Raw genomic sequence first — 19803 nt, 5'->3', positions numbered from 1 at the left:
GCTAAAAAGTGACCTAGACACAAGTAAAACAGTCTTCCAGCTACTGTGACTAATAAAAACATTACACTTTTTCTCACTTGCTCAGACAAATTAAAAGTCATCAATATAACCAGTAAAGACAATGTACCCAGCAGATAATGGAGTTAAGCTGAACTCTTGTCATGAGCCAACAGAGGTGACTGAGAAAACTTAACAGCATTATGTCTTTTGAATTAGTATATGAAAGTAGAGACATATAAAGGAGTTAAGTTAAGATGAAATCCGGATCTTTTCGGTTTGAACGGCAGTTTTTAACATAATTTCTAGGTAACTAAAAAAATTTTAAACTTCGTATATTGGTAGAGTGTGTTTATAAAACATCTTTTTCTCTTGGCTTTATTGAGAAAATTCTATAGTTTGTAAGATATTAGTTGTTTTTTTTCTGCAATTTCTACCAATCAATGACGATCATAAGGTAAAAAAAACATTCTGTGCCGTATGAATATGTCCCTCGTTTAAGAAACAGATTGGGTTTATTTACATTCGTGAAGAAAAAAAAGATACCCTTCCCCCTAACCCTAACTCTAAAACAGATTGAAATGCAATATAGATCGATACTAGGGTCATAATTATGGGTGACAATTTCATATGACACCGCTAGAAAAAACTGCCGTTCAAACCGAAAAGATCCTGAAATCCTCCCATTGACTTAGAGAAGTGAATAAGAAATTAACTGCATTATATTCATCATCATCTAACATCCGTTTTCCTAGCTGACAGGAGTTGGGCGGTTCGTCCAGAGATGGTAAGGTAAGGGGCTGCACCAGGCTCCATTTTTCCTGGACGCCCTTCTTAACACTAACCACTCCGTAGTGTACTGGGTATTTTAAATGTGACACCAATTTTGTTGAGGCAGACTCTTAGGTACAGCATGTGCCGGATGTCTCAATCCGAAGTCATCTCCTTCGTAAAGCTCAGTGTCTTGAGATCAACCTTCAATACTTCATTCCATGTTTCCTTGGGTCTTCCTCTTCGACACTTCTGTATGTAATTCTCTACATTCATACGCAAAATTCTGCTTGTAAATTAGATGATACATGAAGGCAAATTTTCAGCTATGCCCCTAGCAATACAATGGTTTCCAAAATATTTTGATTTACATTTACTAAAAACAAAAACATTTCATCTAGTTGCCCCACGGACCGACTCATGGTTTCAAATACACTCAACACCAACCAAAGCAGTCCCTGTTCTGTGTTACAATGATGTAGACACTGCTCTAAGTAATTACAAGACATTTTTTTAAAAACTATAAATTAGTAGGAAAAGGCCGTTCCCGTGATCCATTATAAGGCATCTGAGACAGGTGAGAAAAAGGTACCCTCAAACCACTGGCCTGGTCTGGTTGTTTGCAACTGAATGAATTCTGCTATAGGAATGCAAGTTGCCAGGTGGTAGTATTAAACTGGGAGCCAGACTAAATCTACTGTGCATGTAGGATATGGTGAGATTTGAACACAGAATGCAAAGAGCCAAAACAAATATCTCATCGGACGCTCTAACGTTTCCACCAGTCTACCTCCCAATACTGGTACTTCATTTCACGATCCCTGGAGGATGAAAGACAATGTTGGCCTCAACTGTATTTGAACTCAAAACGCCAAGTGTTAAAATAAATATCACAATGCATTTCATCCTATATCATAACGCGCGTGTGCAAGCGTGTATGTACTTGTCTTGACATTGGTCGGTAACTATCACTTATAAGGCAGTCACACTCGTTTACAACTGTAAACATATATGTAATATGTTTTATTGTTTCCAATCTTTCGTGAAAACGTGCCAGGTCACAGGGAAATATCACTTTGCTTGGGAACAGGTCAGGGTCGGTGAGAGGAAAGGACACCACTCATTGACAGTCTGCCCGTACAAGCATGAAAAAAGTAGACGTTAAAATGATGATATAAACTTGGTACAAAGATCGGCAAGGAAGTGGGCACTGTTCAAAACTAGGCACATGTGCACACATTTGTTTTACAACTAGTACGCAAAATGTAAATGTGCACACATGAAATCAGATATGTTTTAATTGAAGAAATTTGAGCAATGCTCACTTGGATCCGATTACTTGTAATGGACGTGCACATACTTTGCAAAGAAAGACAAAATTTGCACTCAGCAAAATATATATATATATATCCTTCGAAACGTAGAGTAGATGAAACCTTAGCGACTGAAGAAGGGGATTTTTCGTTGTGCTTATTGTCCTGTATCTCTCCTTTTTTTGCCTGTCCTGTTCCTTGGTTTGTGTCTATGTTTTTCGTCTCTCTATGTGTTCGACGTCTTTTTGGTGTCCTGTACACATATATGCGTGTATATGTACATGTAGAGGTAGGTACGTACATATATGTTTATATATATGCATATGTTCTATTTTATTAACATATATATATATATATATATACACTGGAGGGAAAATTATAGTGGAAGAGGGGATTTACATGCGGAACGATGCTTATCAGAGAATCCCATGTCAATATAAGTAAATGTTTCATTCAAAATTGTATATTTAGAATGACCTTTTTCATCATTAGCAGATTTAACAGATGAAAAACAAAAATTATAAAGGAAAAAAATGAGAGGAAATAATGGAAATATAATAGTGAAAGTAAGAGAACAAACAGTAGACAAACAAACAGATAAATAGGCAGATACATAGACACTGACATATAAAATGAATTGCAGCTGGTAAAAAAAATCTGTGAATTGATGATCAAGATAAAACATACACACACAAGTTGTGTGAAGATTCTAACATGTATACTAACAAATGTAAATGTACATACAGATATATTGGACCAGACAGAAGAGATGGTTTTGATAGATAAATTTAAAAGCAAGATACATTGGTCAAGAAAGAACAAACATTGATAGGATATATAGATACATTAGTTTAAGTTACACCAGTATTAGTTCCTCTAAAACAAGAGCATTTTACCACTACCACAAGTGTTTTTATAATTTTGTATTATTTTAATGAAATGGATGCTAATTTTGTTCAGTGTTTTCTAACCCATATTTTCGCCTTTCGCTTTTGTTTGTACATAGCAGTTAACGATGTATACATACACATCTGTTCAATATTTCATTGTGAAACACTTAAATATTCTTGACTCTTGAGTTTTATTACTAATTTATATTGGTTTTCCAACATGTCTCGTACATAAATATTAATGTGTGTGCATATTTTTGTGTTCATGTATTCATTTATGCCCCATAACTCGGTGATTCAATAGTCCTGAATAATATAAGTACCCAACTAAAGCGGCGAGCTGGCAGAATCATTAACACGCCTGGCAAAATGCTTAGGAGCATTTCATCCATCTTAACGTTTTAAGTTCAAATTTCCGCTTTGCCTTTCATCATTTCGGAGTCGATAAAATAAGAGTTATTAGAACACTGGGGTCGATGTAATCAACTTACCAAAACCCCGAACTTGCTGGCCACGTGCCAAAATTTGAAATCACTATATGTACTCAATTGAAATAAGTACTGGGGTCCAAATAAGGGATCTTTTCCTTTTGAAGGCCAGATTTCAACACAATTTCTACTTAACTAAACACTTTAAAACTTCGTATACTGGTAGAATGTGTCAAAAGAAAACATTATTTTCACTTGGCTTTCTTGATAAATTTGTAATTCGTTTGTTTAACGTAGTTTAATTTTTCGAATTTTAACCAATGAATCACCTCCATTTGAGCTGAAATCATTTGCTGCGTCTAAAAACTGAGACAACATCCTGTAACTAACCCTCCCCCTCCTATAATTTTTATACACACGCTTTCCGTAACACACGTTTCCGTATACGTACGGAAAACGTGTGTATAAAAATTATAGAATTATTTTGTATGTTAATTGTTAAAGTTATTTTCCATTGCTTTAGTTTTTTTACACGTGTAACAATTAAATTAATTTAACAATTAAGAAAAAAAAAAATTTAGGGTTAGGGTTAGTTACAGGATGTCTCAGTTTTTAGACGCAGCAAATGATTTCAGCTCAAATAGAGGCGATTCATTGGTTAAAATTCGAAAAATTAAACTACGTTAAACAAACGAATTACAAATTTATCAAGAAAGCCAAGTGAAAATAATGTTTTCTTTTGACACATTCTACCAGTATACGAAGTTTTGAAGTGTTTAGTTAACTAGAAATTGTGTTGAAATCTGGCCTTCAAAAGGAAAAGATCCCAAATAAGTAAGTAGGAACTATTGAAAGTAGCGCTCCAACAATGAAGTGATCTAATGAGCGAGACAAGTAAACGAATACACACGATGCATTAAATGAATATACTAAATTACTGGTGCATTATAGAAACTCAGCCGTCGCCTATGAACGAGCATTAAGTACCTATGTAGTCATGTGCAGACAAAACAGCCTCTTGACTTTTCCACTCTTTGACCTATTGACACATCCAGGACGTAACAGCTTAATGAGAGAGTGCTTGTAACCAGCACTTGACTGGTTTTCGTTTTTGGCTGAGTAGACTGAGCAATGTAAAATGAAGTGACTTAAGAACAAAACTGCCTGATCCAGGAATTGAACCCATGACAATATTATTGTAAGTCAAATACCTTTAAGTGCTAGGCCACATGCCTTCAGTGATTTGTTATACTACAGCATTAAATTAAACACACCAGGAGTTATTGTTTCACTGTAGGTGATCTTGGTTTTTCAAACTTTTTCACACACCTACAGATCTGATACAGCATGCTAGTTGTGAAGCTTCAATTATTTAGGTAACCTAATCAACAGGAGAAGGGCATTCCAAAAGAACACAAGTCAGAGTAAGGACAAAGTACAAAAAAATCATTCAGTTGTTACTCATTTCTTTTTTTTAATCTTTTAGGCAGGAAGGAAGGTTACACCCATGGCCCTTTACATGGCCTCCAAGACAGTTAGGAAGAAAGGTGGGGAGAATATCTGACCCATATGCTTGCTATAGAATGGTACCATCCAGGTAGACCATGACAAGATTCAAATTCAGAACTCAAAGAACCAGAACAAATACTGGGAGATATCCAGTTCAGTGTTCTTTCCTGAATCCACTGCACTACCTTGTTAACTATTTATGAATCCTAAAAGAATATAAAGTGAAGTTAACCTCGGTGGGATTTGAACTCAGACAGCAGAAAATTGAAACAAATATCTTGTAGCATTCTGTCCAAACACTGCCAATTTACTGCTGGCAACAAAGGGATTCTAAATCTTAATGAAGGTAGATTGCATGATACTTGGCTACAAGTGCAATTTGTGCATGATAGCAAAACTAAATGCAGAGGTCATGTGAAAGCTAGAAAGAAATTAATTCCACTGGAGTAGTTCATCAATGCATAAAGTATGATTATCCAATAATGTGTAATTATACATTAATGTTAACCACCATGAATAAAAGAGCACAAATAAACTGAAAGACAAACTGACTTAAGAAATATCAGATACAGAGTGCAATAGAGAAGACTGCACAACTATGGATAAGTGAGTAAATGGAAAATCAAATTGCTGAGAGATCCAAATGGAAGGAACATGTAAAAGGGGAAGAAGACCCAAGAAGATATGGGATGGAATGATGAAGGCTGATCTCAAAAGATTGGGCTTTACAAAAGAGATAATGATGAACTGCAACAAGTGGAAAGACACTGCTGAACAAAATCCATCCGGTTCATTTAAGTAAGGAAAAACAGATATAGAAAGGTGATGAGATATACACAACTGGCTTCTCTAATTTCCATCAACTAAATTCCACTCACATGGTACTGTTTAAACATGAGGCTAGCACTAGGTTCTGTTCATGGGATTGAACACAAAACCATGTGGCTGTCAAATAAATTTGTTAACCACCTAACTATTCCTGTTCCTAAACAAAATAAATTAACTTTTATCATATTTTACCATTAAAAATATTTACTGAATAATTTATTTTATCTCGAAAAAAAAACGAAAAAAGAAATAAAACATTCCAAACTAATAGTTAATGCTAATAGTTTATGTAGTTGACATTAGAAAGTTAATGAGATATAATTATGTAGTGAGGAGGAAAAGATGATTACTTGAGGACTAACATTACATTTATTACAAACTAATATTGTAACTCAACCACAGAAAATAATAATGCCAAACAAGTCATGAAAAAAAAAATTCCTTTGCCAGGCACCAAATAAAACAAGCGCACTCAGAGCGCAAAGCTCTGCCAAGGCAACATCAATGACCTCTCCATGATTAGCCAGAGATGAGTTTTAAAATAAGAATATCTGAAATAAACCTGACTGCTCTCACAAACGAGAATATTAAAAATGAACCCGACTGCTCTCAAAAATTAAGTAAAAAAAAAAACTGGAAAAATAATCCAGAATCCTTATCTGATACTGAATCAATCCCAAAACCTAATTAGTTTGTGCCAGTAATAAGGCCAAACATCCCAGAAAGTTTCATCCGAATCCATCCAGCAGTTCTTGAGATATTTTGTCCACAGACAAACAAACATGACTGAAAACAATACTTCTGCCTTCGCTAAGGCAGGAAGACAAAGGTAATAAGACATCATCTAATGTAACCTCTTAATATTAAAGTGTGAATGTGATTTAGAGTGAGATTTGGTTGTTATTTCTTGACACACTAAGATTTATTTTAACCCTTTTGTTACCAAGTTTCTGTTGAAATATATATAGCCTTTGTTTCAGCTAACTTTAAAAACAACAAAGAATTTAGGAAAATAGCTGTCTTTATTAAACTAGTGTTTGGAACATAAATTAACACAAATTTTGATGAAAGGTTTTAGATCACTTTAAATCAAGAAGTTTGTATTGTACGACCAAGTGTAGTTAGACTCGGGTATTAAAGGGATTAAGAGAGGAGATAAAGCTTTGTTCATTTGTTTTTTAACCCTAGGTCAGTCCTAAACAAGAGGAATAGAAAGGAACCCCAGCACTGACCATCTTATCTTTTCTTCAGTGTCTTTTATTTAAGATGGTAGGATGTGATTTGAAGGATGTTTGTTATTTCTAGCAAAATGAATGACATGTAGAGGTCCCGCACTTGCTCACAGAGATATAGTTGATTAAATAGTTTAACAGTATCTTAGTCTTTTATTTTATCTATTGTTGCCAATGCCACCTCCACAATTCTAATTTTAAGATATTTTCACTGGGAACCCTGCAAAATCATCATCCTCATCCTTTTTATGTCCACTCTTCATGTTGACATGTTTTGGACAGGTTGTCCCAGTCATAGCCATCTACTGGAAGCTGCTGCTTCTATAGATTGATCCTCAGACACCATTTGGTCTGATTTCTACAACTGGATGTTCTTCACATTTATTGTCAACCACTTTACAGAGTGTACTTAGTACATTTTTCATGGCACCAACACTAGAGAGGCTGAATAAAGGGACCCTATACATTCTCTGTTCAAAAATTTGCCAAGCATTTTACAAAGTACATTGGGCACATTTTCTGATAGCAGCAATAATAAGAGATTGTTTCACTCACTTGTCACTTGAAGGAACATGAAGTACAGGCTTTCCATTTTAGCATCAGTGCAGAGGATCCCTTGTACACACTCACACACTAATACATAGAGAGACTGACAGACAGACAAACAGATATGGAAACTGGAAGATTCAATAACTTAGAGTGACCAGTAATTTCATGGTAGTGCATTAACATTTCATGACTTTTATCTTTTGGATGAAGTTAGTGATTAGCCCCAGAACAGTTGATGATGAATGACATTCCAGTTGTGACCATCTCATGTTTTTCTCAGAGACAGTGTATCCAAGACTACAATATCCAATGTTTCCTTTTGTTTTTTTTAAATGTACGCCATGATCTGAAGTAGATATGGTTGCAGTTTCTAGCAAGACAAAGAAATATTTGATAATGGTAGTTTTCTTTACTGCCACATTTTATACGAAGGAACATGAATGCTCTTCCAACTATCACCTGTTCTCAAGCAAGACAACATTCTCCTAGTCCTTCACCCAATGTACTGCTCAATGGTCAGACATATTTTCACAGAAAATTATAAGCAATGAAGCCTTTTGTATGAGAGGTGGCCTTATTTTCAATCAGCATGCACAAACAAGTTATGTGTATGTATATACAATAGGCTTCTAACAATTTTCTATCTACCAAATTTCAAGGCATTGGTCAGCCGTGGCCATAGCAGACAACATCAATTACTTCAGACATAAGCCTGCTGTAGCTGCAGACATGGTTACTTCTCAATCACGTGGTTTTGAGTTGAGTCCAACTGCACAACCAACCAAAGTTATATATAATACTTGTATGTGTGAGAGAGAGAAAGAGAGTGTGTGTATACATATATGTGCTGGTGGCACGTAAAAAGCACCCAGCACACTCTGTAAAATGGTTGGCGTTAGGAAGGGCATCCAGTTGTAGAAACCAAGCCAAATCAGACTGGAACCTGGTGCAGCTTCCCAGCTCTGGTCAAACCATCCAACCAATGCCAGCATGGGAAAAGAATATTAAAGGATGATGATGATGATGTATGCATATTTTAGCTACATAGGATTTATAATGAATCAAGGAACATCAACATATAGCATACAACTGATTGGCTAAACAGAATCACACGGAGTAGACAATGAAGTAATCCATTATCAATGCAGAAGGCATTGATGAAGTCAAGACACTTATTGAATAAGCTGCAATTTCAATTGTTTACAAGCTATTCAACGAATAACAAAATATGGATGTGGCATCAAATGACAATAAATGAACAAATGGATTTTAAATGTTACAATAATTGTTTCGGTAAGAATCTTTATTTTAATGCAAGCATAACACAATTTCTAAATTATACAATACATTATGCAATCCTCATAATCTAAAAAATTGTATTATGCTTGCATTAAAATAAAGATTCTTACTGAAACAATTGTCACAGCACATAAAATCCATTTATTTGTTCATGTATATATATATATATATAAAATCCTTATCACAAGTTTAACATCCACTTTCCCATGCTTACATGGGTCAAATGCAACAGATATTCTATGACCAGTTATCCTTCCTGCTGCCAACCATCACCTGTCTCCAGGTAAATTAACATGCATCATTTCTCCTCGTTCTCCTTCTGATGTTTTTCCCAATCTTTTATCCTTCTCTCCACCTTCATCTCCATACAAGTATCCAGTCTAATTCATAACTCTTCATAATATAATATAACTTTATGGCATAAACAGACAAACAGATGAAAAAAATTTATTTGTTTGATCTTCATGCCATCATTTAAGAACATGTTTTATGTAAAGAATTTCTTATATATTTCCCCTAAAACATCTAACAAACCAGCAAGGGAACCTCTATACAATTACTTGACCTACTACTAGAAATAGTAGCCAAACCTCCTTCAAATCAAACCTTACCATTCTTTATATGCCCAGGACACATTAGATATTGCATTCCTACAAGATGGTCATAAATGGATGATCATACATCTCATTCAGGAAGACCAAAAATTAAATATTTGTGCTCATAAGTTAATGAGGCAGACTCTACATGGTTGTTTGAAATACTAGAAACAGCTGCCAAATGTGCTTCAACTCAAATCCTATTGTCTTAAAGAAAGCTTACATTGGATAATGTAGTCATATGTGACCATTTCATATTTCCAAGATGGAAATATGGAATGGTCAAAGATCATAGTTCTGCTCAATTAGGTCTATCCTAGGACTAAACAAAAGCAACAACATCATGATTAATTCATGTTCTTATCAGAATGTTCTACCAGATGGTCATTATTTACTAATCTCCATAACATCTTGCAAAATTCTGTCTGCCACGTCAACACTTCAGATTCAGAGTTCCGTGCAACCATTCTTTGTTTTGACTGTGGTCAAAAGGCTTTTTGATATCTTTGGTCATCAGAAAAGATTAGCTTATGGTAGCAAAGTAATTTTTCTAAGCAGTCAATGGAATTTTGTTGGAGCTTATTTTGTAGGAATGTGCTGCAGAAGGTGGGGAGAGAATACCAGAGATTAAATCTGCTATTCATGCAGGTCATGACAGGATTTGAACTCAAAACATAAAGAACAAGGACAAATACCATAAGGCAATCCATTGTTATAGTTCTGCCAATCCACTACTCTAGATTGGCCCTTTCTTATCTTTTTATTGATCCACCACCACCACCACCAAAAATATAAAAAGTGAAGTTCAACCCTTTGGAATTTGAATTTCAGAATGCAAAGTGCCAAAGCAAATAATACCACAAAGTATTTTATCTGATGCTCTAGTGACTCTGCTGAAATTAAAAATAAAATGACCTTAACATAAATAACACTTGACTTTTTAGCAAGTTATGACATGGAAAGAAACTATCAGATGTATACAATGTATGTATGATTATACACAGGTGTTAATTGTATTTTGTTCACTTTTTCATGCCAGAATGAATTAGCAAGGACTGTATGAGACAAGGCTTTATGGCCTGATACTCTTTCTGACTACAACCCTTTCAACAGCCACTTACAATATGCATGTATATTGTGTACATATGCTCAAAAATTTTGTTTCTCAAGGGAGAGGGGCTTCATAGACATGGCAGTGTGCTTATAAAGTTTGCTCAGTAACCACTTTTTGTCAAGTTCTGTCCCACAGCTGCAAGAGTTTTCTACTCTAGAGTTTTCTACTCTACTCTCAGGATGATTAAATGTCTGTGTGAAACTGGTAGAATGAAAATGAGATGAAGCTCATCATGTATTTATGTATGTATGTATACACACACACATCTATATGTATTATATATATATATACTCACACACACATACATATATATATATATGTGTGTGTGTGTGTTATATATATTTTTCATAGCCCCTATGGTTACTGAGATAATCTACTATAATAATACTCTTGTGTTTATGAATGAGAAAGGAAGGGGTTAGAGTTTCAACTGTGTGAATATATGTGTATGTAAAAGGGGGAGGGTATGTGAAAGTGTGTATTTATATATATACATATATATATACACACACACACACACACATATATATATATACACACACATATATATACACAGACATATATATATATACATATATATTATATATATACACATACATATGTATTATATATATACACACACATATCATCATCATCGTTTAACGTCCGTTTTCCATGCTAGCATGGGTTGGACGGTTCGACCGGGGTCTGGGAAGCCAGGAGGTTGCACCAGGCTCCAGTCTGATCTGGCAGTGTTTCTACAGCTGGATGCCCTTCCTAACGCCAACCACTCAGTGAGTGTAGTGGGTGCTTTTTACATGCCACTGGCACAGGTGCCAGGAGAGGCTGGCAATGGCCACAATTGGTTGGTGCTTTTTACGTGCCACCGGCACGGCGTATATATATGTATATACATACATACATACATACATACACACACACACACACACACACATATATATATATACACACATATATATACACAGACATATATATATATACATATATATTATATATATACACATACATATGTATTATATATATACACACACATATCATCATCATCGTTTAACGTCCGTTTTCCATGCTAGCATGGGTTGGACGGTTCGACCGGGGTCTGGGAAGCCAGGAGGTTGCACCAGGCTCCAGTCTGATCTGGCAGTGTTTCTACAGCTGGATGCCCTTCCTAACGCCAACCACTCAGTGAGTGTAGTGGGTGCTTTTTACATGCCACTGGCACAGGTGCCAGGAGAGGCTGGCAATGGCCACAATTGGTTGGTGCTTTTTACGTGCCACCGGCACGGCGTATATATATGTATATACATACATACATACATACATACACACACACACACACACACACGTGTATTATATATATATATATAAAATTGTAAATCCTAACAAACAGAGAACAAACACAAGAAAAAAACATGAGGATGCAAAGTATTAGCAGACGCTCAGGAAAGGAAAGAAAGGTGGTTTTGCATTTCAAGCAAAGCTCTTCTTCAGAAACAGGAGACAGAGCAAAGTCCAAGAGCAAAGGAAGATGAAGGAAAAAAAAAAAAAAAAAATCGCCAACGATTCACATGTGGTTACATTTTGAAATGATCAGAAGGGAATGGGTGATGAAAAAGTTCCTTACACACACACATACGTGTTTGTATTTTCAGTGACACTGTATCCCTTATAAATAACAACCTGCCAAATCAATAATTTCAATGTGAAAACTTCAGGTGTAAAAAGTACTTTACTTGGAATCAAGCACAGATTGACATCAAGAAGGGCATCCAGCCATAAAGTACTGCCTCAAAGAATCTCATCCAACCTTAGCCAGTATATTAAAAAAAAACATAAAATTGATGATGTCTCTAACTCCAGGGATTTTGAATGGTTATGCCTTTCTTTTCTGTACTGTCCCCAACTTAGCAACTATTATAGCAATTGTTTCTGCTTTAGTAAAAGAAATTCTAGAGATTTCCAGGTTTATTTTTCATTTATTATTAATTTCTGCATCTTTGAAAAGCTTTACTGGAGTTTGAAAAAAAAAAAAAAAACAAGTCTTGTGGAGCAATTCTTATCAACTTCAAAGGTTCAAAATGTCTGGTGAAGTGGATATGATGTATGACTACTTGAAATGTGAAAAGGACCAATAAGATGATTGCAGTCAAATCTCCCACATATCACACCCAGGACATGTTAGATAATGTAGTCCTAGGTACAATAGGACGGAATAAGAGATGAGATAGTTATGACTGGAATGACTACACATAGGTGTACTGAACCACAACTGACCCCAGGCTAAACAACAACAGAGGCAGCTTCAGTGCTGGGAAGGAACAGTTTAGAAGTGGGTGTTTGTAGGATGTGATGCAGTATTGAGAAAGAGGGCAAAGTAAGGGCATTGTGTTAGCTCAATGAGGCAGAAACCACTGAAGTTGGAAGATCTACACTGTAGCATTTTAACAGGTCTTCAGCAGTCCACTAAAGTGACTTTTGCCTTATTTCTGTTTTACATTTTTTTTTCTTATGAAATGTAGGTGGTTTTCTTTTGTGTGAAATAATGGCACAGCTCCAGATATGTGAGCAATAACTACATAGGTAGGTCACATTTGAACTAGAGAAAGGACTAGAATATTTTCAAAACCACTTGAACTGAGTCATCAGTAGTTTGGGCAGTGGGGTGGGGGGTATGTATATAGTGTAGTGCTTGCAGGGTTAAGGAATGAAGTGTGGCATCATGTACATACGCCCTACTCAAGTGAAGCATACAGGCTACCGGGCAAAACACTTGTGACTCTGAGATACCTTTTGAAAATAAAGGATTCCCAACAATGCAAATACTTTTAGTAATCATCAAAAGTAAGAGTTTGCTGATATCAAGGCTATCAGTACCAAAGTTTCGTAGGACAAGGTTATCACAGGTTCATGAAAACATGTCTCATGAGTATCTCGCTCCACAGAATCTGCACTGAAAGCAAAAAAAGTGCTTAACATAACAAGAATTGTTTAAAGTAGTGCAAAGTGGGTTTCGACTGCACTGTGCAGCAGCCAAATTGACGCCTACCCTTCTTTAAACAATAACATACATACCTTCGACTACATGTAAAGTGGTCGCCCTGTGTGACCCGCAAAAAGTCACTCTAAAGCAAATGTCTTTTCACTTTCTCCTCTCTTTAATGAAATAAAAATTTGTTATGGAAATTAACGAACGAAACGGCTGTGATTTTTGAAAAGTCTGCTGTTACAACTGAAGGAATGCCATAAAAGAAGTCCCCCTCCCCTACCCCGCTCCTTTCTTTTAAAAAAAAGTTAAATAGCCACATGTTTTCCTGACACGAAACTGATCCAGGAGGATGGGGATCAGCAAGGTTCGCATTTAGTACCTCTCTCTCTCTCTCTCTCTCATACATACATACACATACTCTCACATACACACGCACATATACAAGGTGGCAAGACAGACCGGGTGAAACGGAAGACTTTGCGAAGAATTTTGGTATGTGTGTGAGTGGATGTGCAAGCGTACGAGTGGATGTGTAAGCGTATGTGTGTCTGGGTATACGTTTGTATGCATGTGTGTAGTCAGAATCGAAACAGGTAACAATGTTGTGACTTTCTCAACAGCACAGTTACTTACAGAGCCATCTTTAGTTGAAAAGTGGCGGGTTGAAGGATTCTGCAAAGTTAGAGTAGTTATAATAAATCCATTTCCCATTTCTTAAACTTTTTGAATATGTTGTTATTGATGGCAAAGACAGAGGGTCCAGATAATATCGTTTACATTGTTTATGTATTCTGTATTCTAAGTTCAAATCTCACCAGGGACAACTTCGCCTTTTTATTTTTCACGGAAAGAAGGTTGACGATATATAACAACACACATATACAATGAGTTTATCAACTATATTGACAATATACTCTTCTAACAAAACCACATGTAGGTATTACATGGAATATAACAGCCTCTAATTTTTATTAGGTATATGAGACGAAGCAGGATTTTCAAAACAATCGATCAACATACGAATCTGTGAATGTATGTACAATAACACTATATAATTTACTAAATAATAGTGTGTACATGGGGTTTACCGTGTGTGGGGGTGCGTATTATTATATAATACAAAATAATTTTAAAAACTTATATATATATACACATAGATAGACAGACAGATAGATAGATGACAGACAGACAGATAGATAGATAGATAGATAGATAGATGACAGACAGACAGATAGATAGATAGATGACAGACAGATAGATAGATAGATGACAGACAGATAGATAGATAGATGACAGACAGACAGATAGATAGATAGATGACAGACAGAAAGATAGATGACAGACAGACAGATAGATAGATGACAGACAGACAGATAGATAGATAGATGACAGATAGATAGATAGATAGATGACAGACAGATAGATAGATAGATGACAGACAGACAGATAGATAGATAGATGACAGATAGATAGATAGATGACAGACAGACAGATAGATAGATGACAGACAGACAGACAGATAGATAGGTAGATAGATAGACAGACAGATAGTATGGCCGTCTGCAATGAATTCTTTCAGATATCATTATAAATACACAAATCGGACTGTATAAATATGTATAGTGTACATTATGAAATCTCCGATAAACACCGGACCGTGTAATAGCGAGGTATAATACTAAAATGCATATGTATGTGTAATAAAGGTCTTTCAACACCACTATACAAGATAACAGCCTTGACATGAGACTACATGCATGGTAGCACATGTATGTGAGTGTATATATGTATGTATGTATATATATATATATATATATATATATATATATATATATATATATATAACACGATTATTAAACTGTGTACTATGAGAGTACCTAAGGCATGGACCATGTTAGCATGTTTAAGGTTTTTATGAGTGCATATAATACACTAGTCTATTCCATACAAATACGTTCAAAAGACACAATGTATAAATGTTTGGAATACGTGCAAGAATACAAAATCTTTATAAGGGTAACATACATAAACGATTGTGTATATACGGGTGGTGTGTGAGCATATATGAATGAATATAAATATATACTCCACTCATATGCATACGAACTATGTTAACAAACCGATGTATGCATCATCGGCGAAGCCGTAAGGCGAGAATGTTCTTTTAATGCTCTTTAAAAAGACACCGAACTTGAGGACTGACATTCGAAGAACGAGATGTGGAATCCCAGTGTATCAAGGTGGGGTAGACTCATACAATCAGAGAATTAGGTAGAGTTCTGTAACTAAAATAAGCATCACAATTTTAATTGTGACACTTAATGTCACGAGACATGAATGAAACTTGTTGAAAGAAAATAACACAGGAGTACGACAGCGACCGGGGTGAAACAATAATAATGATGATGATGATAACGACAACAAAGACAACCCTTTTTTAGACCACGGGCACAAAACCAGTAATTTAATTAAATCGATCCCTCAGTATCTTGGTATAATATCATTTATCGCCCCATCGGTCGGAGTGACAGACACTCCCAACGTGTGTTGGACTCAGTGCAATATATACTAAAGGATATAGACCGGCTCAGAATAATGATTACTAACACAATATAAGGATTTATATATTTATTAAAGAGAAGCGTGTATAGAATGAGATCTGTGACGTTCATTCCAGAGGGAATTAGCGACACACAAGAAGTGAAATATATCTAAATGTAAACCGAAACGGAGACGCAGAATCAGCAGTCCGACTCTAAATAATCGTTTCTAACATAGGCACAAGACCAGATATTTATGAAGAATGGGGTTTTGTCGATTGTATCGACACTAGTAACTGACTGGTACTTCGTCGAGAAACGAAAGGTAAAGTTGACCTCGACGGGATTTGAACTCAGAATATAAATGAGAGCCGGAATAAATACCGATGCTCTAATGATTTTGCCAATCTACCGCCGTTGCTCGACACTTGATCATGGGGATAGTGATGGCGCGAAATAAACTGATAATGGTGGTAATTAAGGAATTATTTAATGAACGTGATGACAGTGCGCCAATGATGATGATGATGATGATGATGACTAAGGTGACGACAACAACACGAACACGAGCGCAGTAGTGATGGTAACTGTAATGAAATTGACAACAATGCGAGACCGAAAGGGGAGGTAACTCGATATAACATGCTTGAAATCAAAGCCATCCGCCCCCACGCGTGCACGTTCACCCACCACAAGACCACTAACAGCAACAATAATATATCCTCTAACAACCATCACCACCACTCGAATCGGTGGTAAATCACTTCCGGATAAAGAGAGGTAAAAAGGAAAAATTGTTCTAATATATTACAATAAAAATAAAGGTTTAAAAAGAATACCTCAAGCTTACCTCAGTTTTAATTTCTCTCAGTAAATAATAAGCTACTCCGAACAGCCATATAATTCCGATGCCGAGCAGCAGGTGAAACCTCCTCCGCATCCTGGTTGTGACTCCGATAGTTCTAGCAACCACCGCCTCCCCATGCGAACGAACACCGGACCTGCCGCTCCGCTACAAAGATTTGAAACTCCGCCTTGATTTCTAAGCAAAGTAGCTAATCGGAGCAAGACTTAGCTTGGTTTGTTTTTTATTTTATTTATTTATTTAAATATTTGACCAATCAAAATCGTCCCCGAGAAACGAAAGGGGGAGGTTAAAAAAAAAAAACAAGAAAATAAGCAGAAGAGAAAAAAGTACTAGATTAAAAAGTAAACAAACAATCAAATAAATAAATAAATATATAAATAAATGAATAAGCAACAAAATAAACCAGACTGGTCAGAAAGCGAGTGAGTGAGACGCACTTGCGCTTTGCAATACTTCCGTTATGGAAGTTCATCGATGTCGCTGAGAAACATCAACTGAGGAAGAGAATAAGAAGGAGGTGGAGAAGGAAACGGTGAAAAGAGAATCTTGTTAATTATAACCATGTTGGGTCTCCATACCGTATTTTTGTTTTATTTTTTTCTTAATCAGCCTCATGCTCCTATACTTTATCTTGCTTAGTTTATATATTATTACAAAGTTTAACTTCGCTCAATCTTCATGACTATGGCCGTGTAGGTATATATATATATATGTATATATACATACATATATATTTATATATATACATTTATATATATATATATAATTTTTATAGATTTTATATATATACATTATATATATGTATAATTGTCACATTATATTAGATATATATAATTTATATATATATTTATATATTATATATATGTGTGTGTAGATATAGATAGATATGTATGTGAATATGAAAGGAATAGAGTGAATGAAAGAAAGAGACATACATAGTGAAAGAATTCGATAGAGAGCTTGATGGATGGATGGATTGAAAGAGGAAAAAAGAAAAATACAGCAAATACAAGACCGAAAGAAAGCGATATAAAAAGAGACACGGAAAGAAACCGGGATAGAGAGAGGGATTTAGATAACTTGGATGAAGAAACAGTGAATCGAAGGGGAAGAGAAATGGAGATAGAGTGAGTTTTTGAAGAGAAGAGAAAGAAAACAAGTATAGAAACAGGAAAAGTAAATGAAGTTGAGCAGTAAATTGTGGGTAAGGATATCGTGATAGAACTAAAGGAAATCCTGTGCCAGATGATCATATGAATGGATGGGAAGTAGGGATACATTACAGGATTATGACAGTGGTTTAGGAATGTTGTAGCGCTAAGTTCTTTAAGAAACAGGGGAAAAAATGAATATAAAAGAAAAAAAAACATTTTAAATTATTCGAGCAGACGTGTCGTTAAGAAGTCATTTGGGATATAAGGAGTGGATGTTAGGGAAACAGAAGTCGGAAAAGGGGAACTGAAAGTTAAGAAAAAAAAATGAGAAAGAAAAGAATAAAGAGAAGAGTGTAGCTATGAAGGTGAAAGGGTTAAGATGAGGTAGAATGAATAAAGTGTAGAAGCTTAGAGAAAGAAGGACAGAAAGAAAAAGTTAGATTGCGCAAACGTGAAAGAGAGAGGAAAAGTAAGAAAATAAACAGAAGATGAAAGAGAAAGAAAATCTGAAGTAGGAAAAGTAATCAAAACACATAAGGAGGGGAAAAGGGGGGAATTTAAACTAGCGTGAAGAATGTAAAATAGGTCGTAGCTTGCTTATTTGTCTACATCTCTCACTGCTGAGTAAGCAAATATATTGCCGGTTCCAGCTTAAACAGGGAAATTAGTCAATAGATATTTACAGCATATTTTTTTTCTTTATTTATTTAGGACGAGTAATTAATTAATACTCAAGAATATATTTCAGATATATAACTTTTATATCCGTTTTATATTCCATTTTACTTCCCTCCACATACAAACCTTTTTATGTCGAATTTTAAAACATTGTAAGAACAGATTTTTTTTATACAAGTATCTTTATTTGTTTCAGTCTACGGCCACGCTGGGGCACCGCCTTGAGTTCTTTGTCCGAATGAATTGGCCCCACTACTTTTTTTTAAAACCTGGTACTTATTCTATCGGTCTCTTTTGTCAAACCGCAAACAAATCGTAAACAAATCGACACCGGTTGTCAAGCGGTGGTGTAGCCACAAACACATACATACACACATATGCCTATGACTAATATATATATATATATAAAGAGACTGCGTCTCTCTCTCTCTCTTCTCTCTCTCTCTCTCTCCATATATATATAGAGAAAGAGAGACGCTGTGTGGTAAGAAGCTTGCTTCACAACCACATGGTTTCGGATTCAATCCCACTCCGTGGCACCATAGGCAACTGCCTTCTTGTATGGCCTCAGATCGACCGGAGCCTTGTCAGTGGATTTGGTAGGCGGAAACTGAAAGAAACCTGTCGCGTATATCTATATATGTGTGTGTGTGTCTTTGTGCCTGTGTCTACCCCTCCGCCCGCCCGCTTGATAACCAGTGTTGAGGTGTTTACATCCCGTAACTTAGCGGTTCGGCTTAACAAAAAGTAAGCACTGGGATCGATTCATTCGATTAAAAATTCTTCAAGGCTTTGTCCCTGCATGGCAACAGTCTAATGGCTAAAACAAAGAAAAAATACGTTATACATACATATATATATGACTTGTTTCAGTCAGTTAACTAAGGCCATGCTGGAGCACCGCTTTTAGTCGAGCAAATCGACCACAGGACTTATTCTTTGTAAGCCTAGTACTTATTCTATCGGTCTCTTTTGCCGAACCGCTAATTTACGGGGACGTAAACACACCAGCATCGATAGTCAAGCGATGTTGGGGGGGACAAACATATACACA

The 19803-nt window shown here is 35.8% G+C and overlaps 1 protein-coding gene across 1 annotated transcript in view; it reads right to left on the bottom strand.

Annotated features, from left to right (window-relative positions):
- LOC115213375 (polypeptide N-acetylgalactosaminyltransferase 2) overlaps positions 1 to 17128 on the bottom strand; it is a 158698-nt gene extending 141570 nt beyond the window's left edge. Inside the window, exon 1 of the mRNA XM_029782320.2 lies at positions 16900 to 17128. Within this exon, the coding sequence (XP_029638180.1) occupies positions 16900 to 16989 (90 nt within the window). The 5' untranslated portion in view covers positions 16990 to 17128. The remainder of the gene's footprint in view (positions 1 to 16899) is intronic.
- Between the last annotated feature and the right edge of the window lie 2675 nt (positions 17129 to 19803).

Source organism: Octopus sinensis, linkage group LG6, assembly GCF_006345805.1.
Source record: "Octopus sinensis linkage group LG6, ASM634580v1, whole genome shotgun sequence".
In the NCBI taxonomy this organism is placed as follows: domain Eukaryota; kingdom Metazoa; phylum Mollusca; class Cephalopoda; order Octopoda; family Octopodidae; genus Octopus; species Octopus sinensis.
The sequence above is the reverse complement of the archived record's forward strand: the minus strand, read 5'-3'. Positions and strand labels throughout refer to the sequence as shown.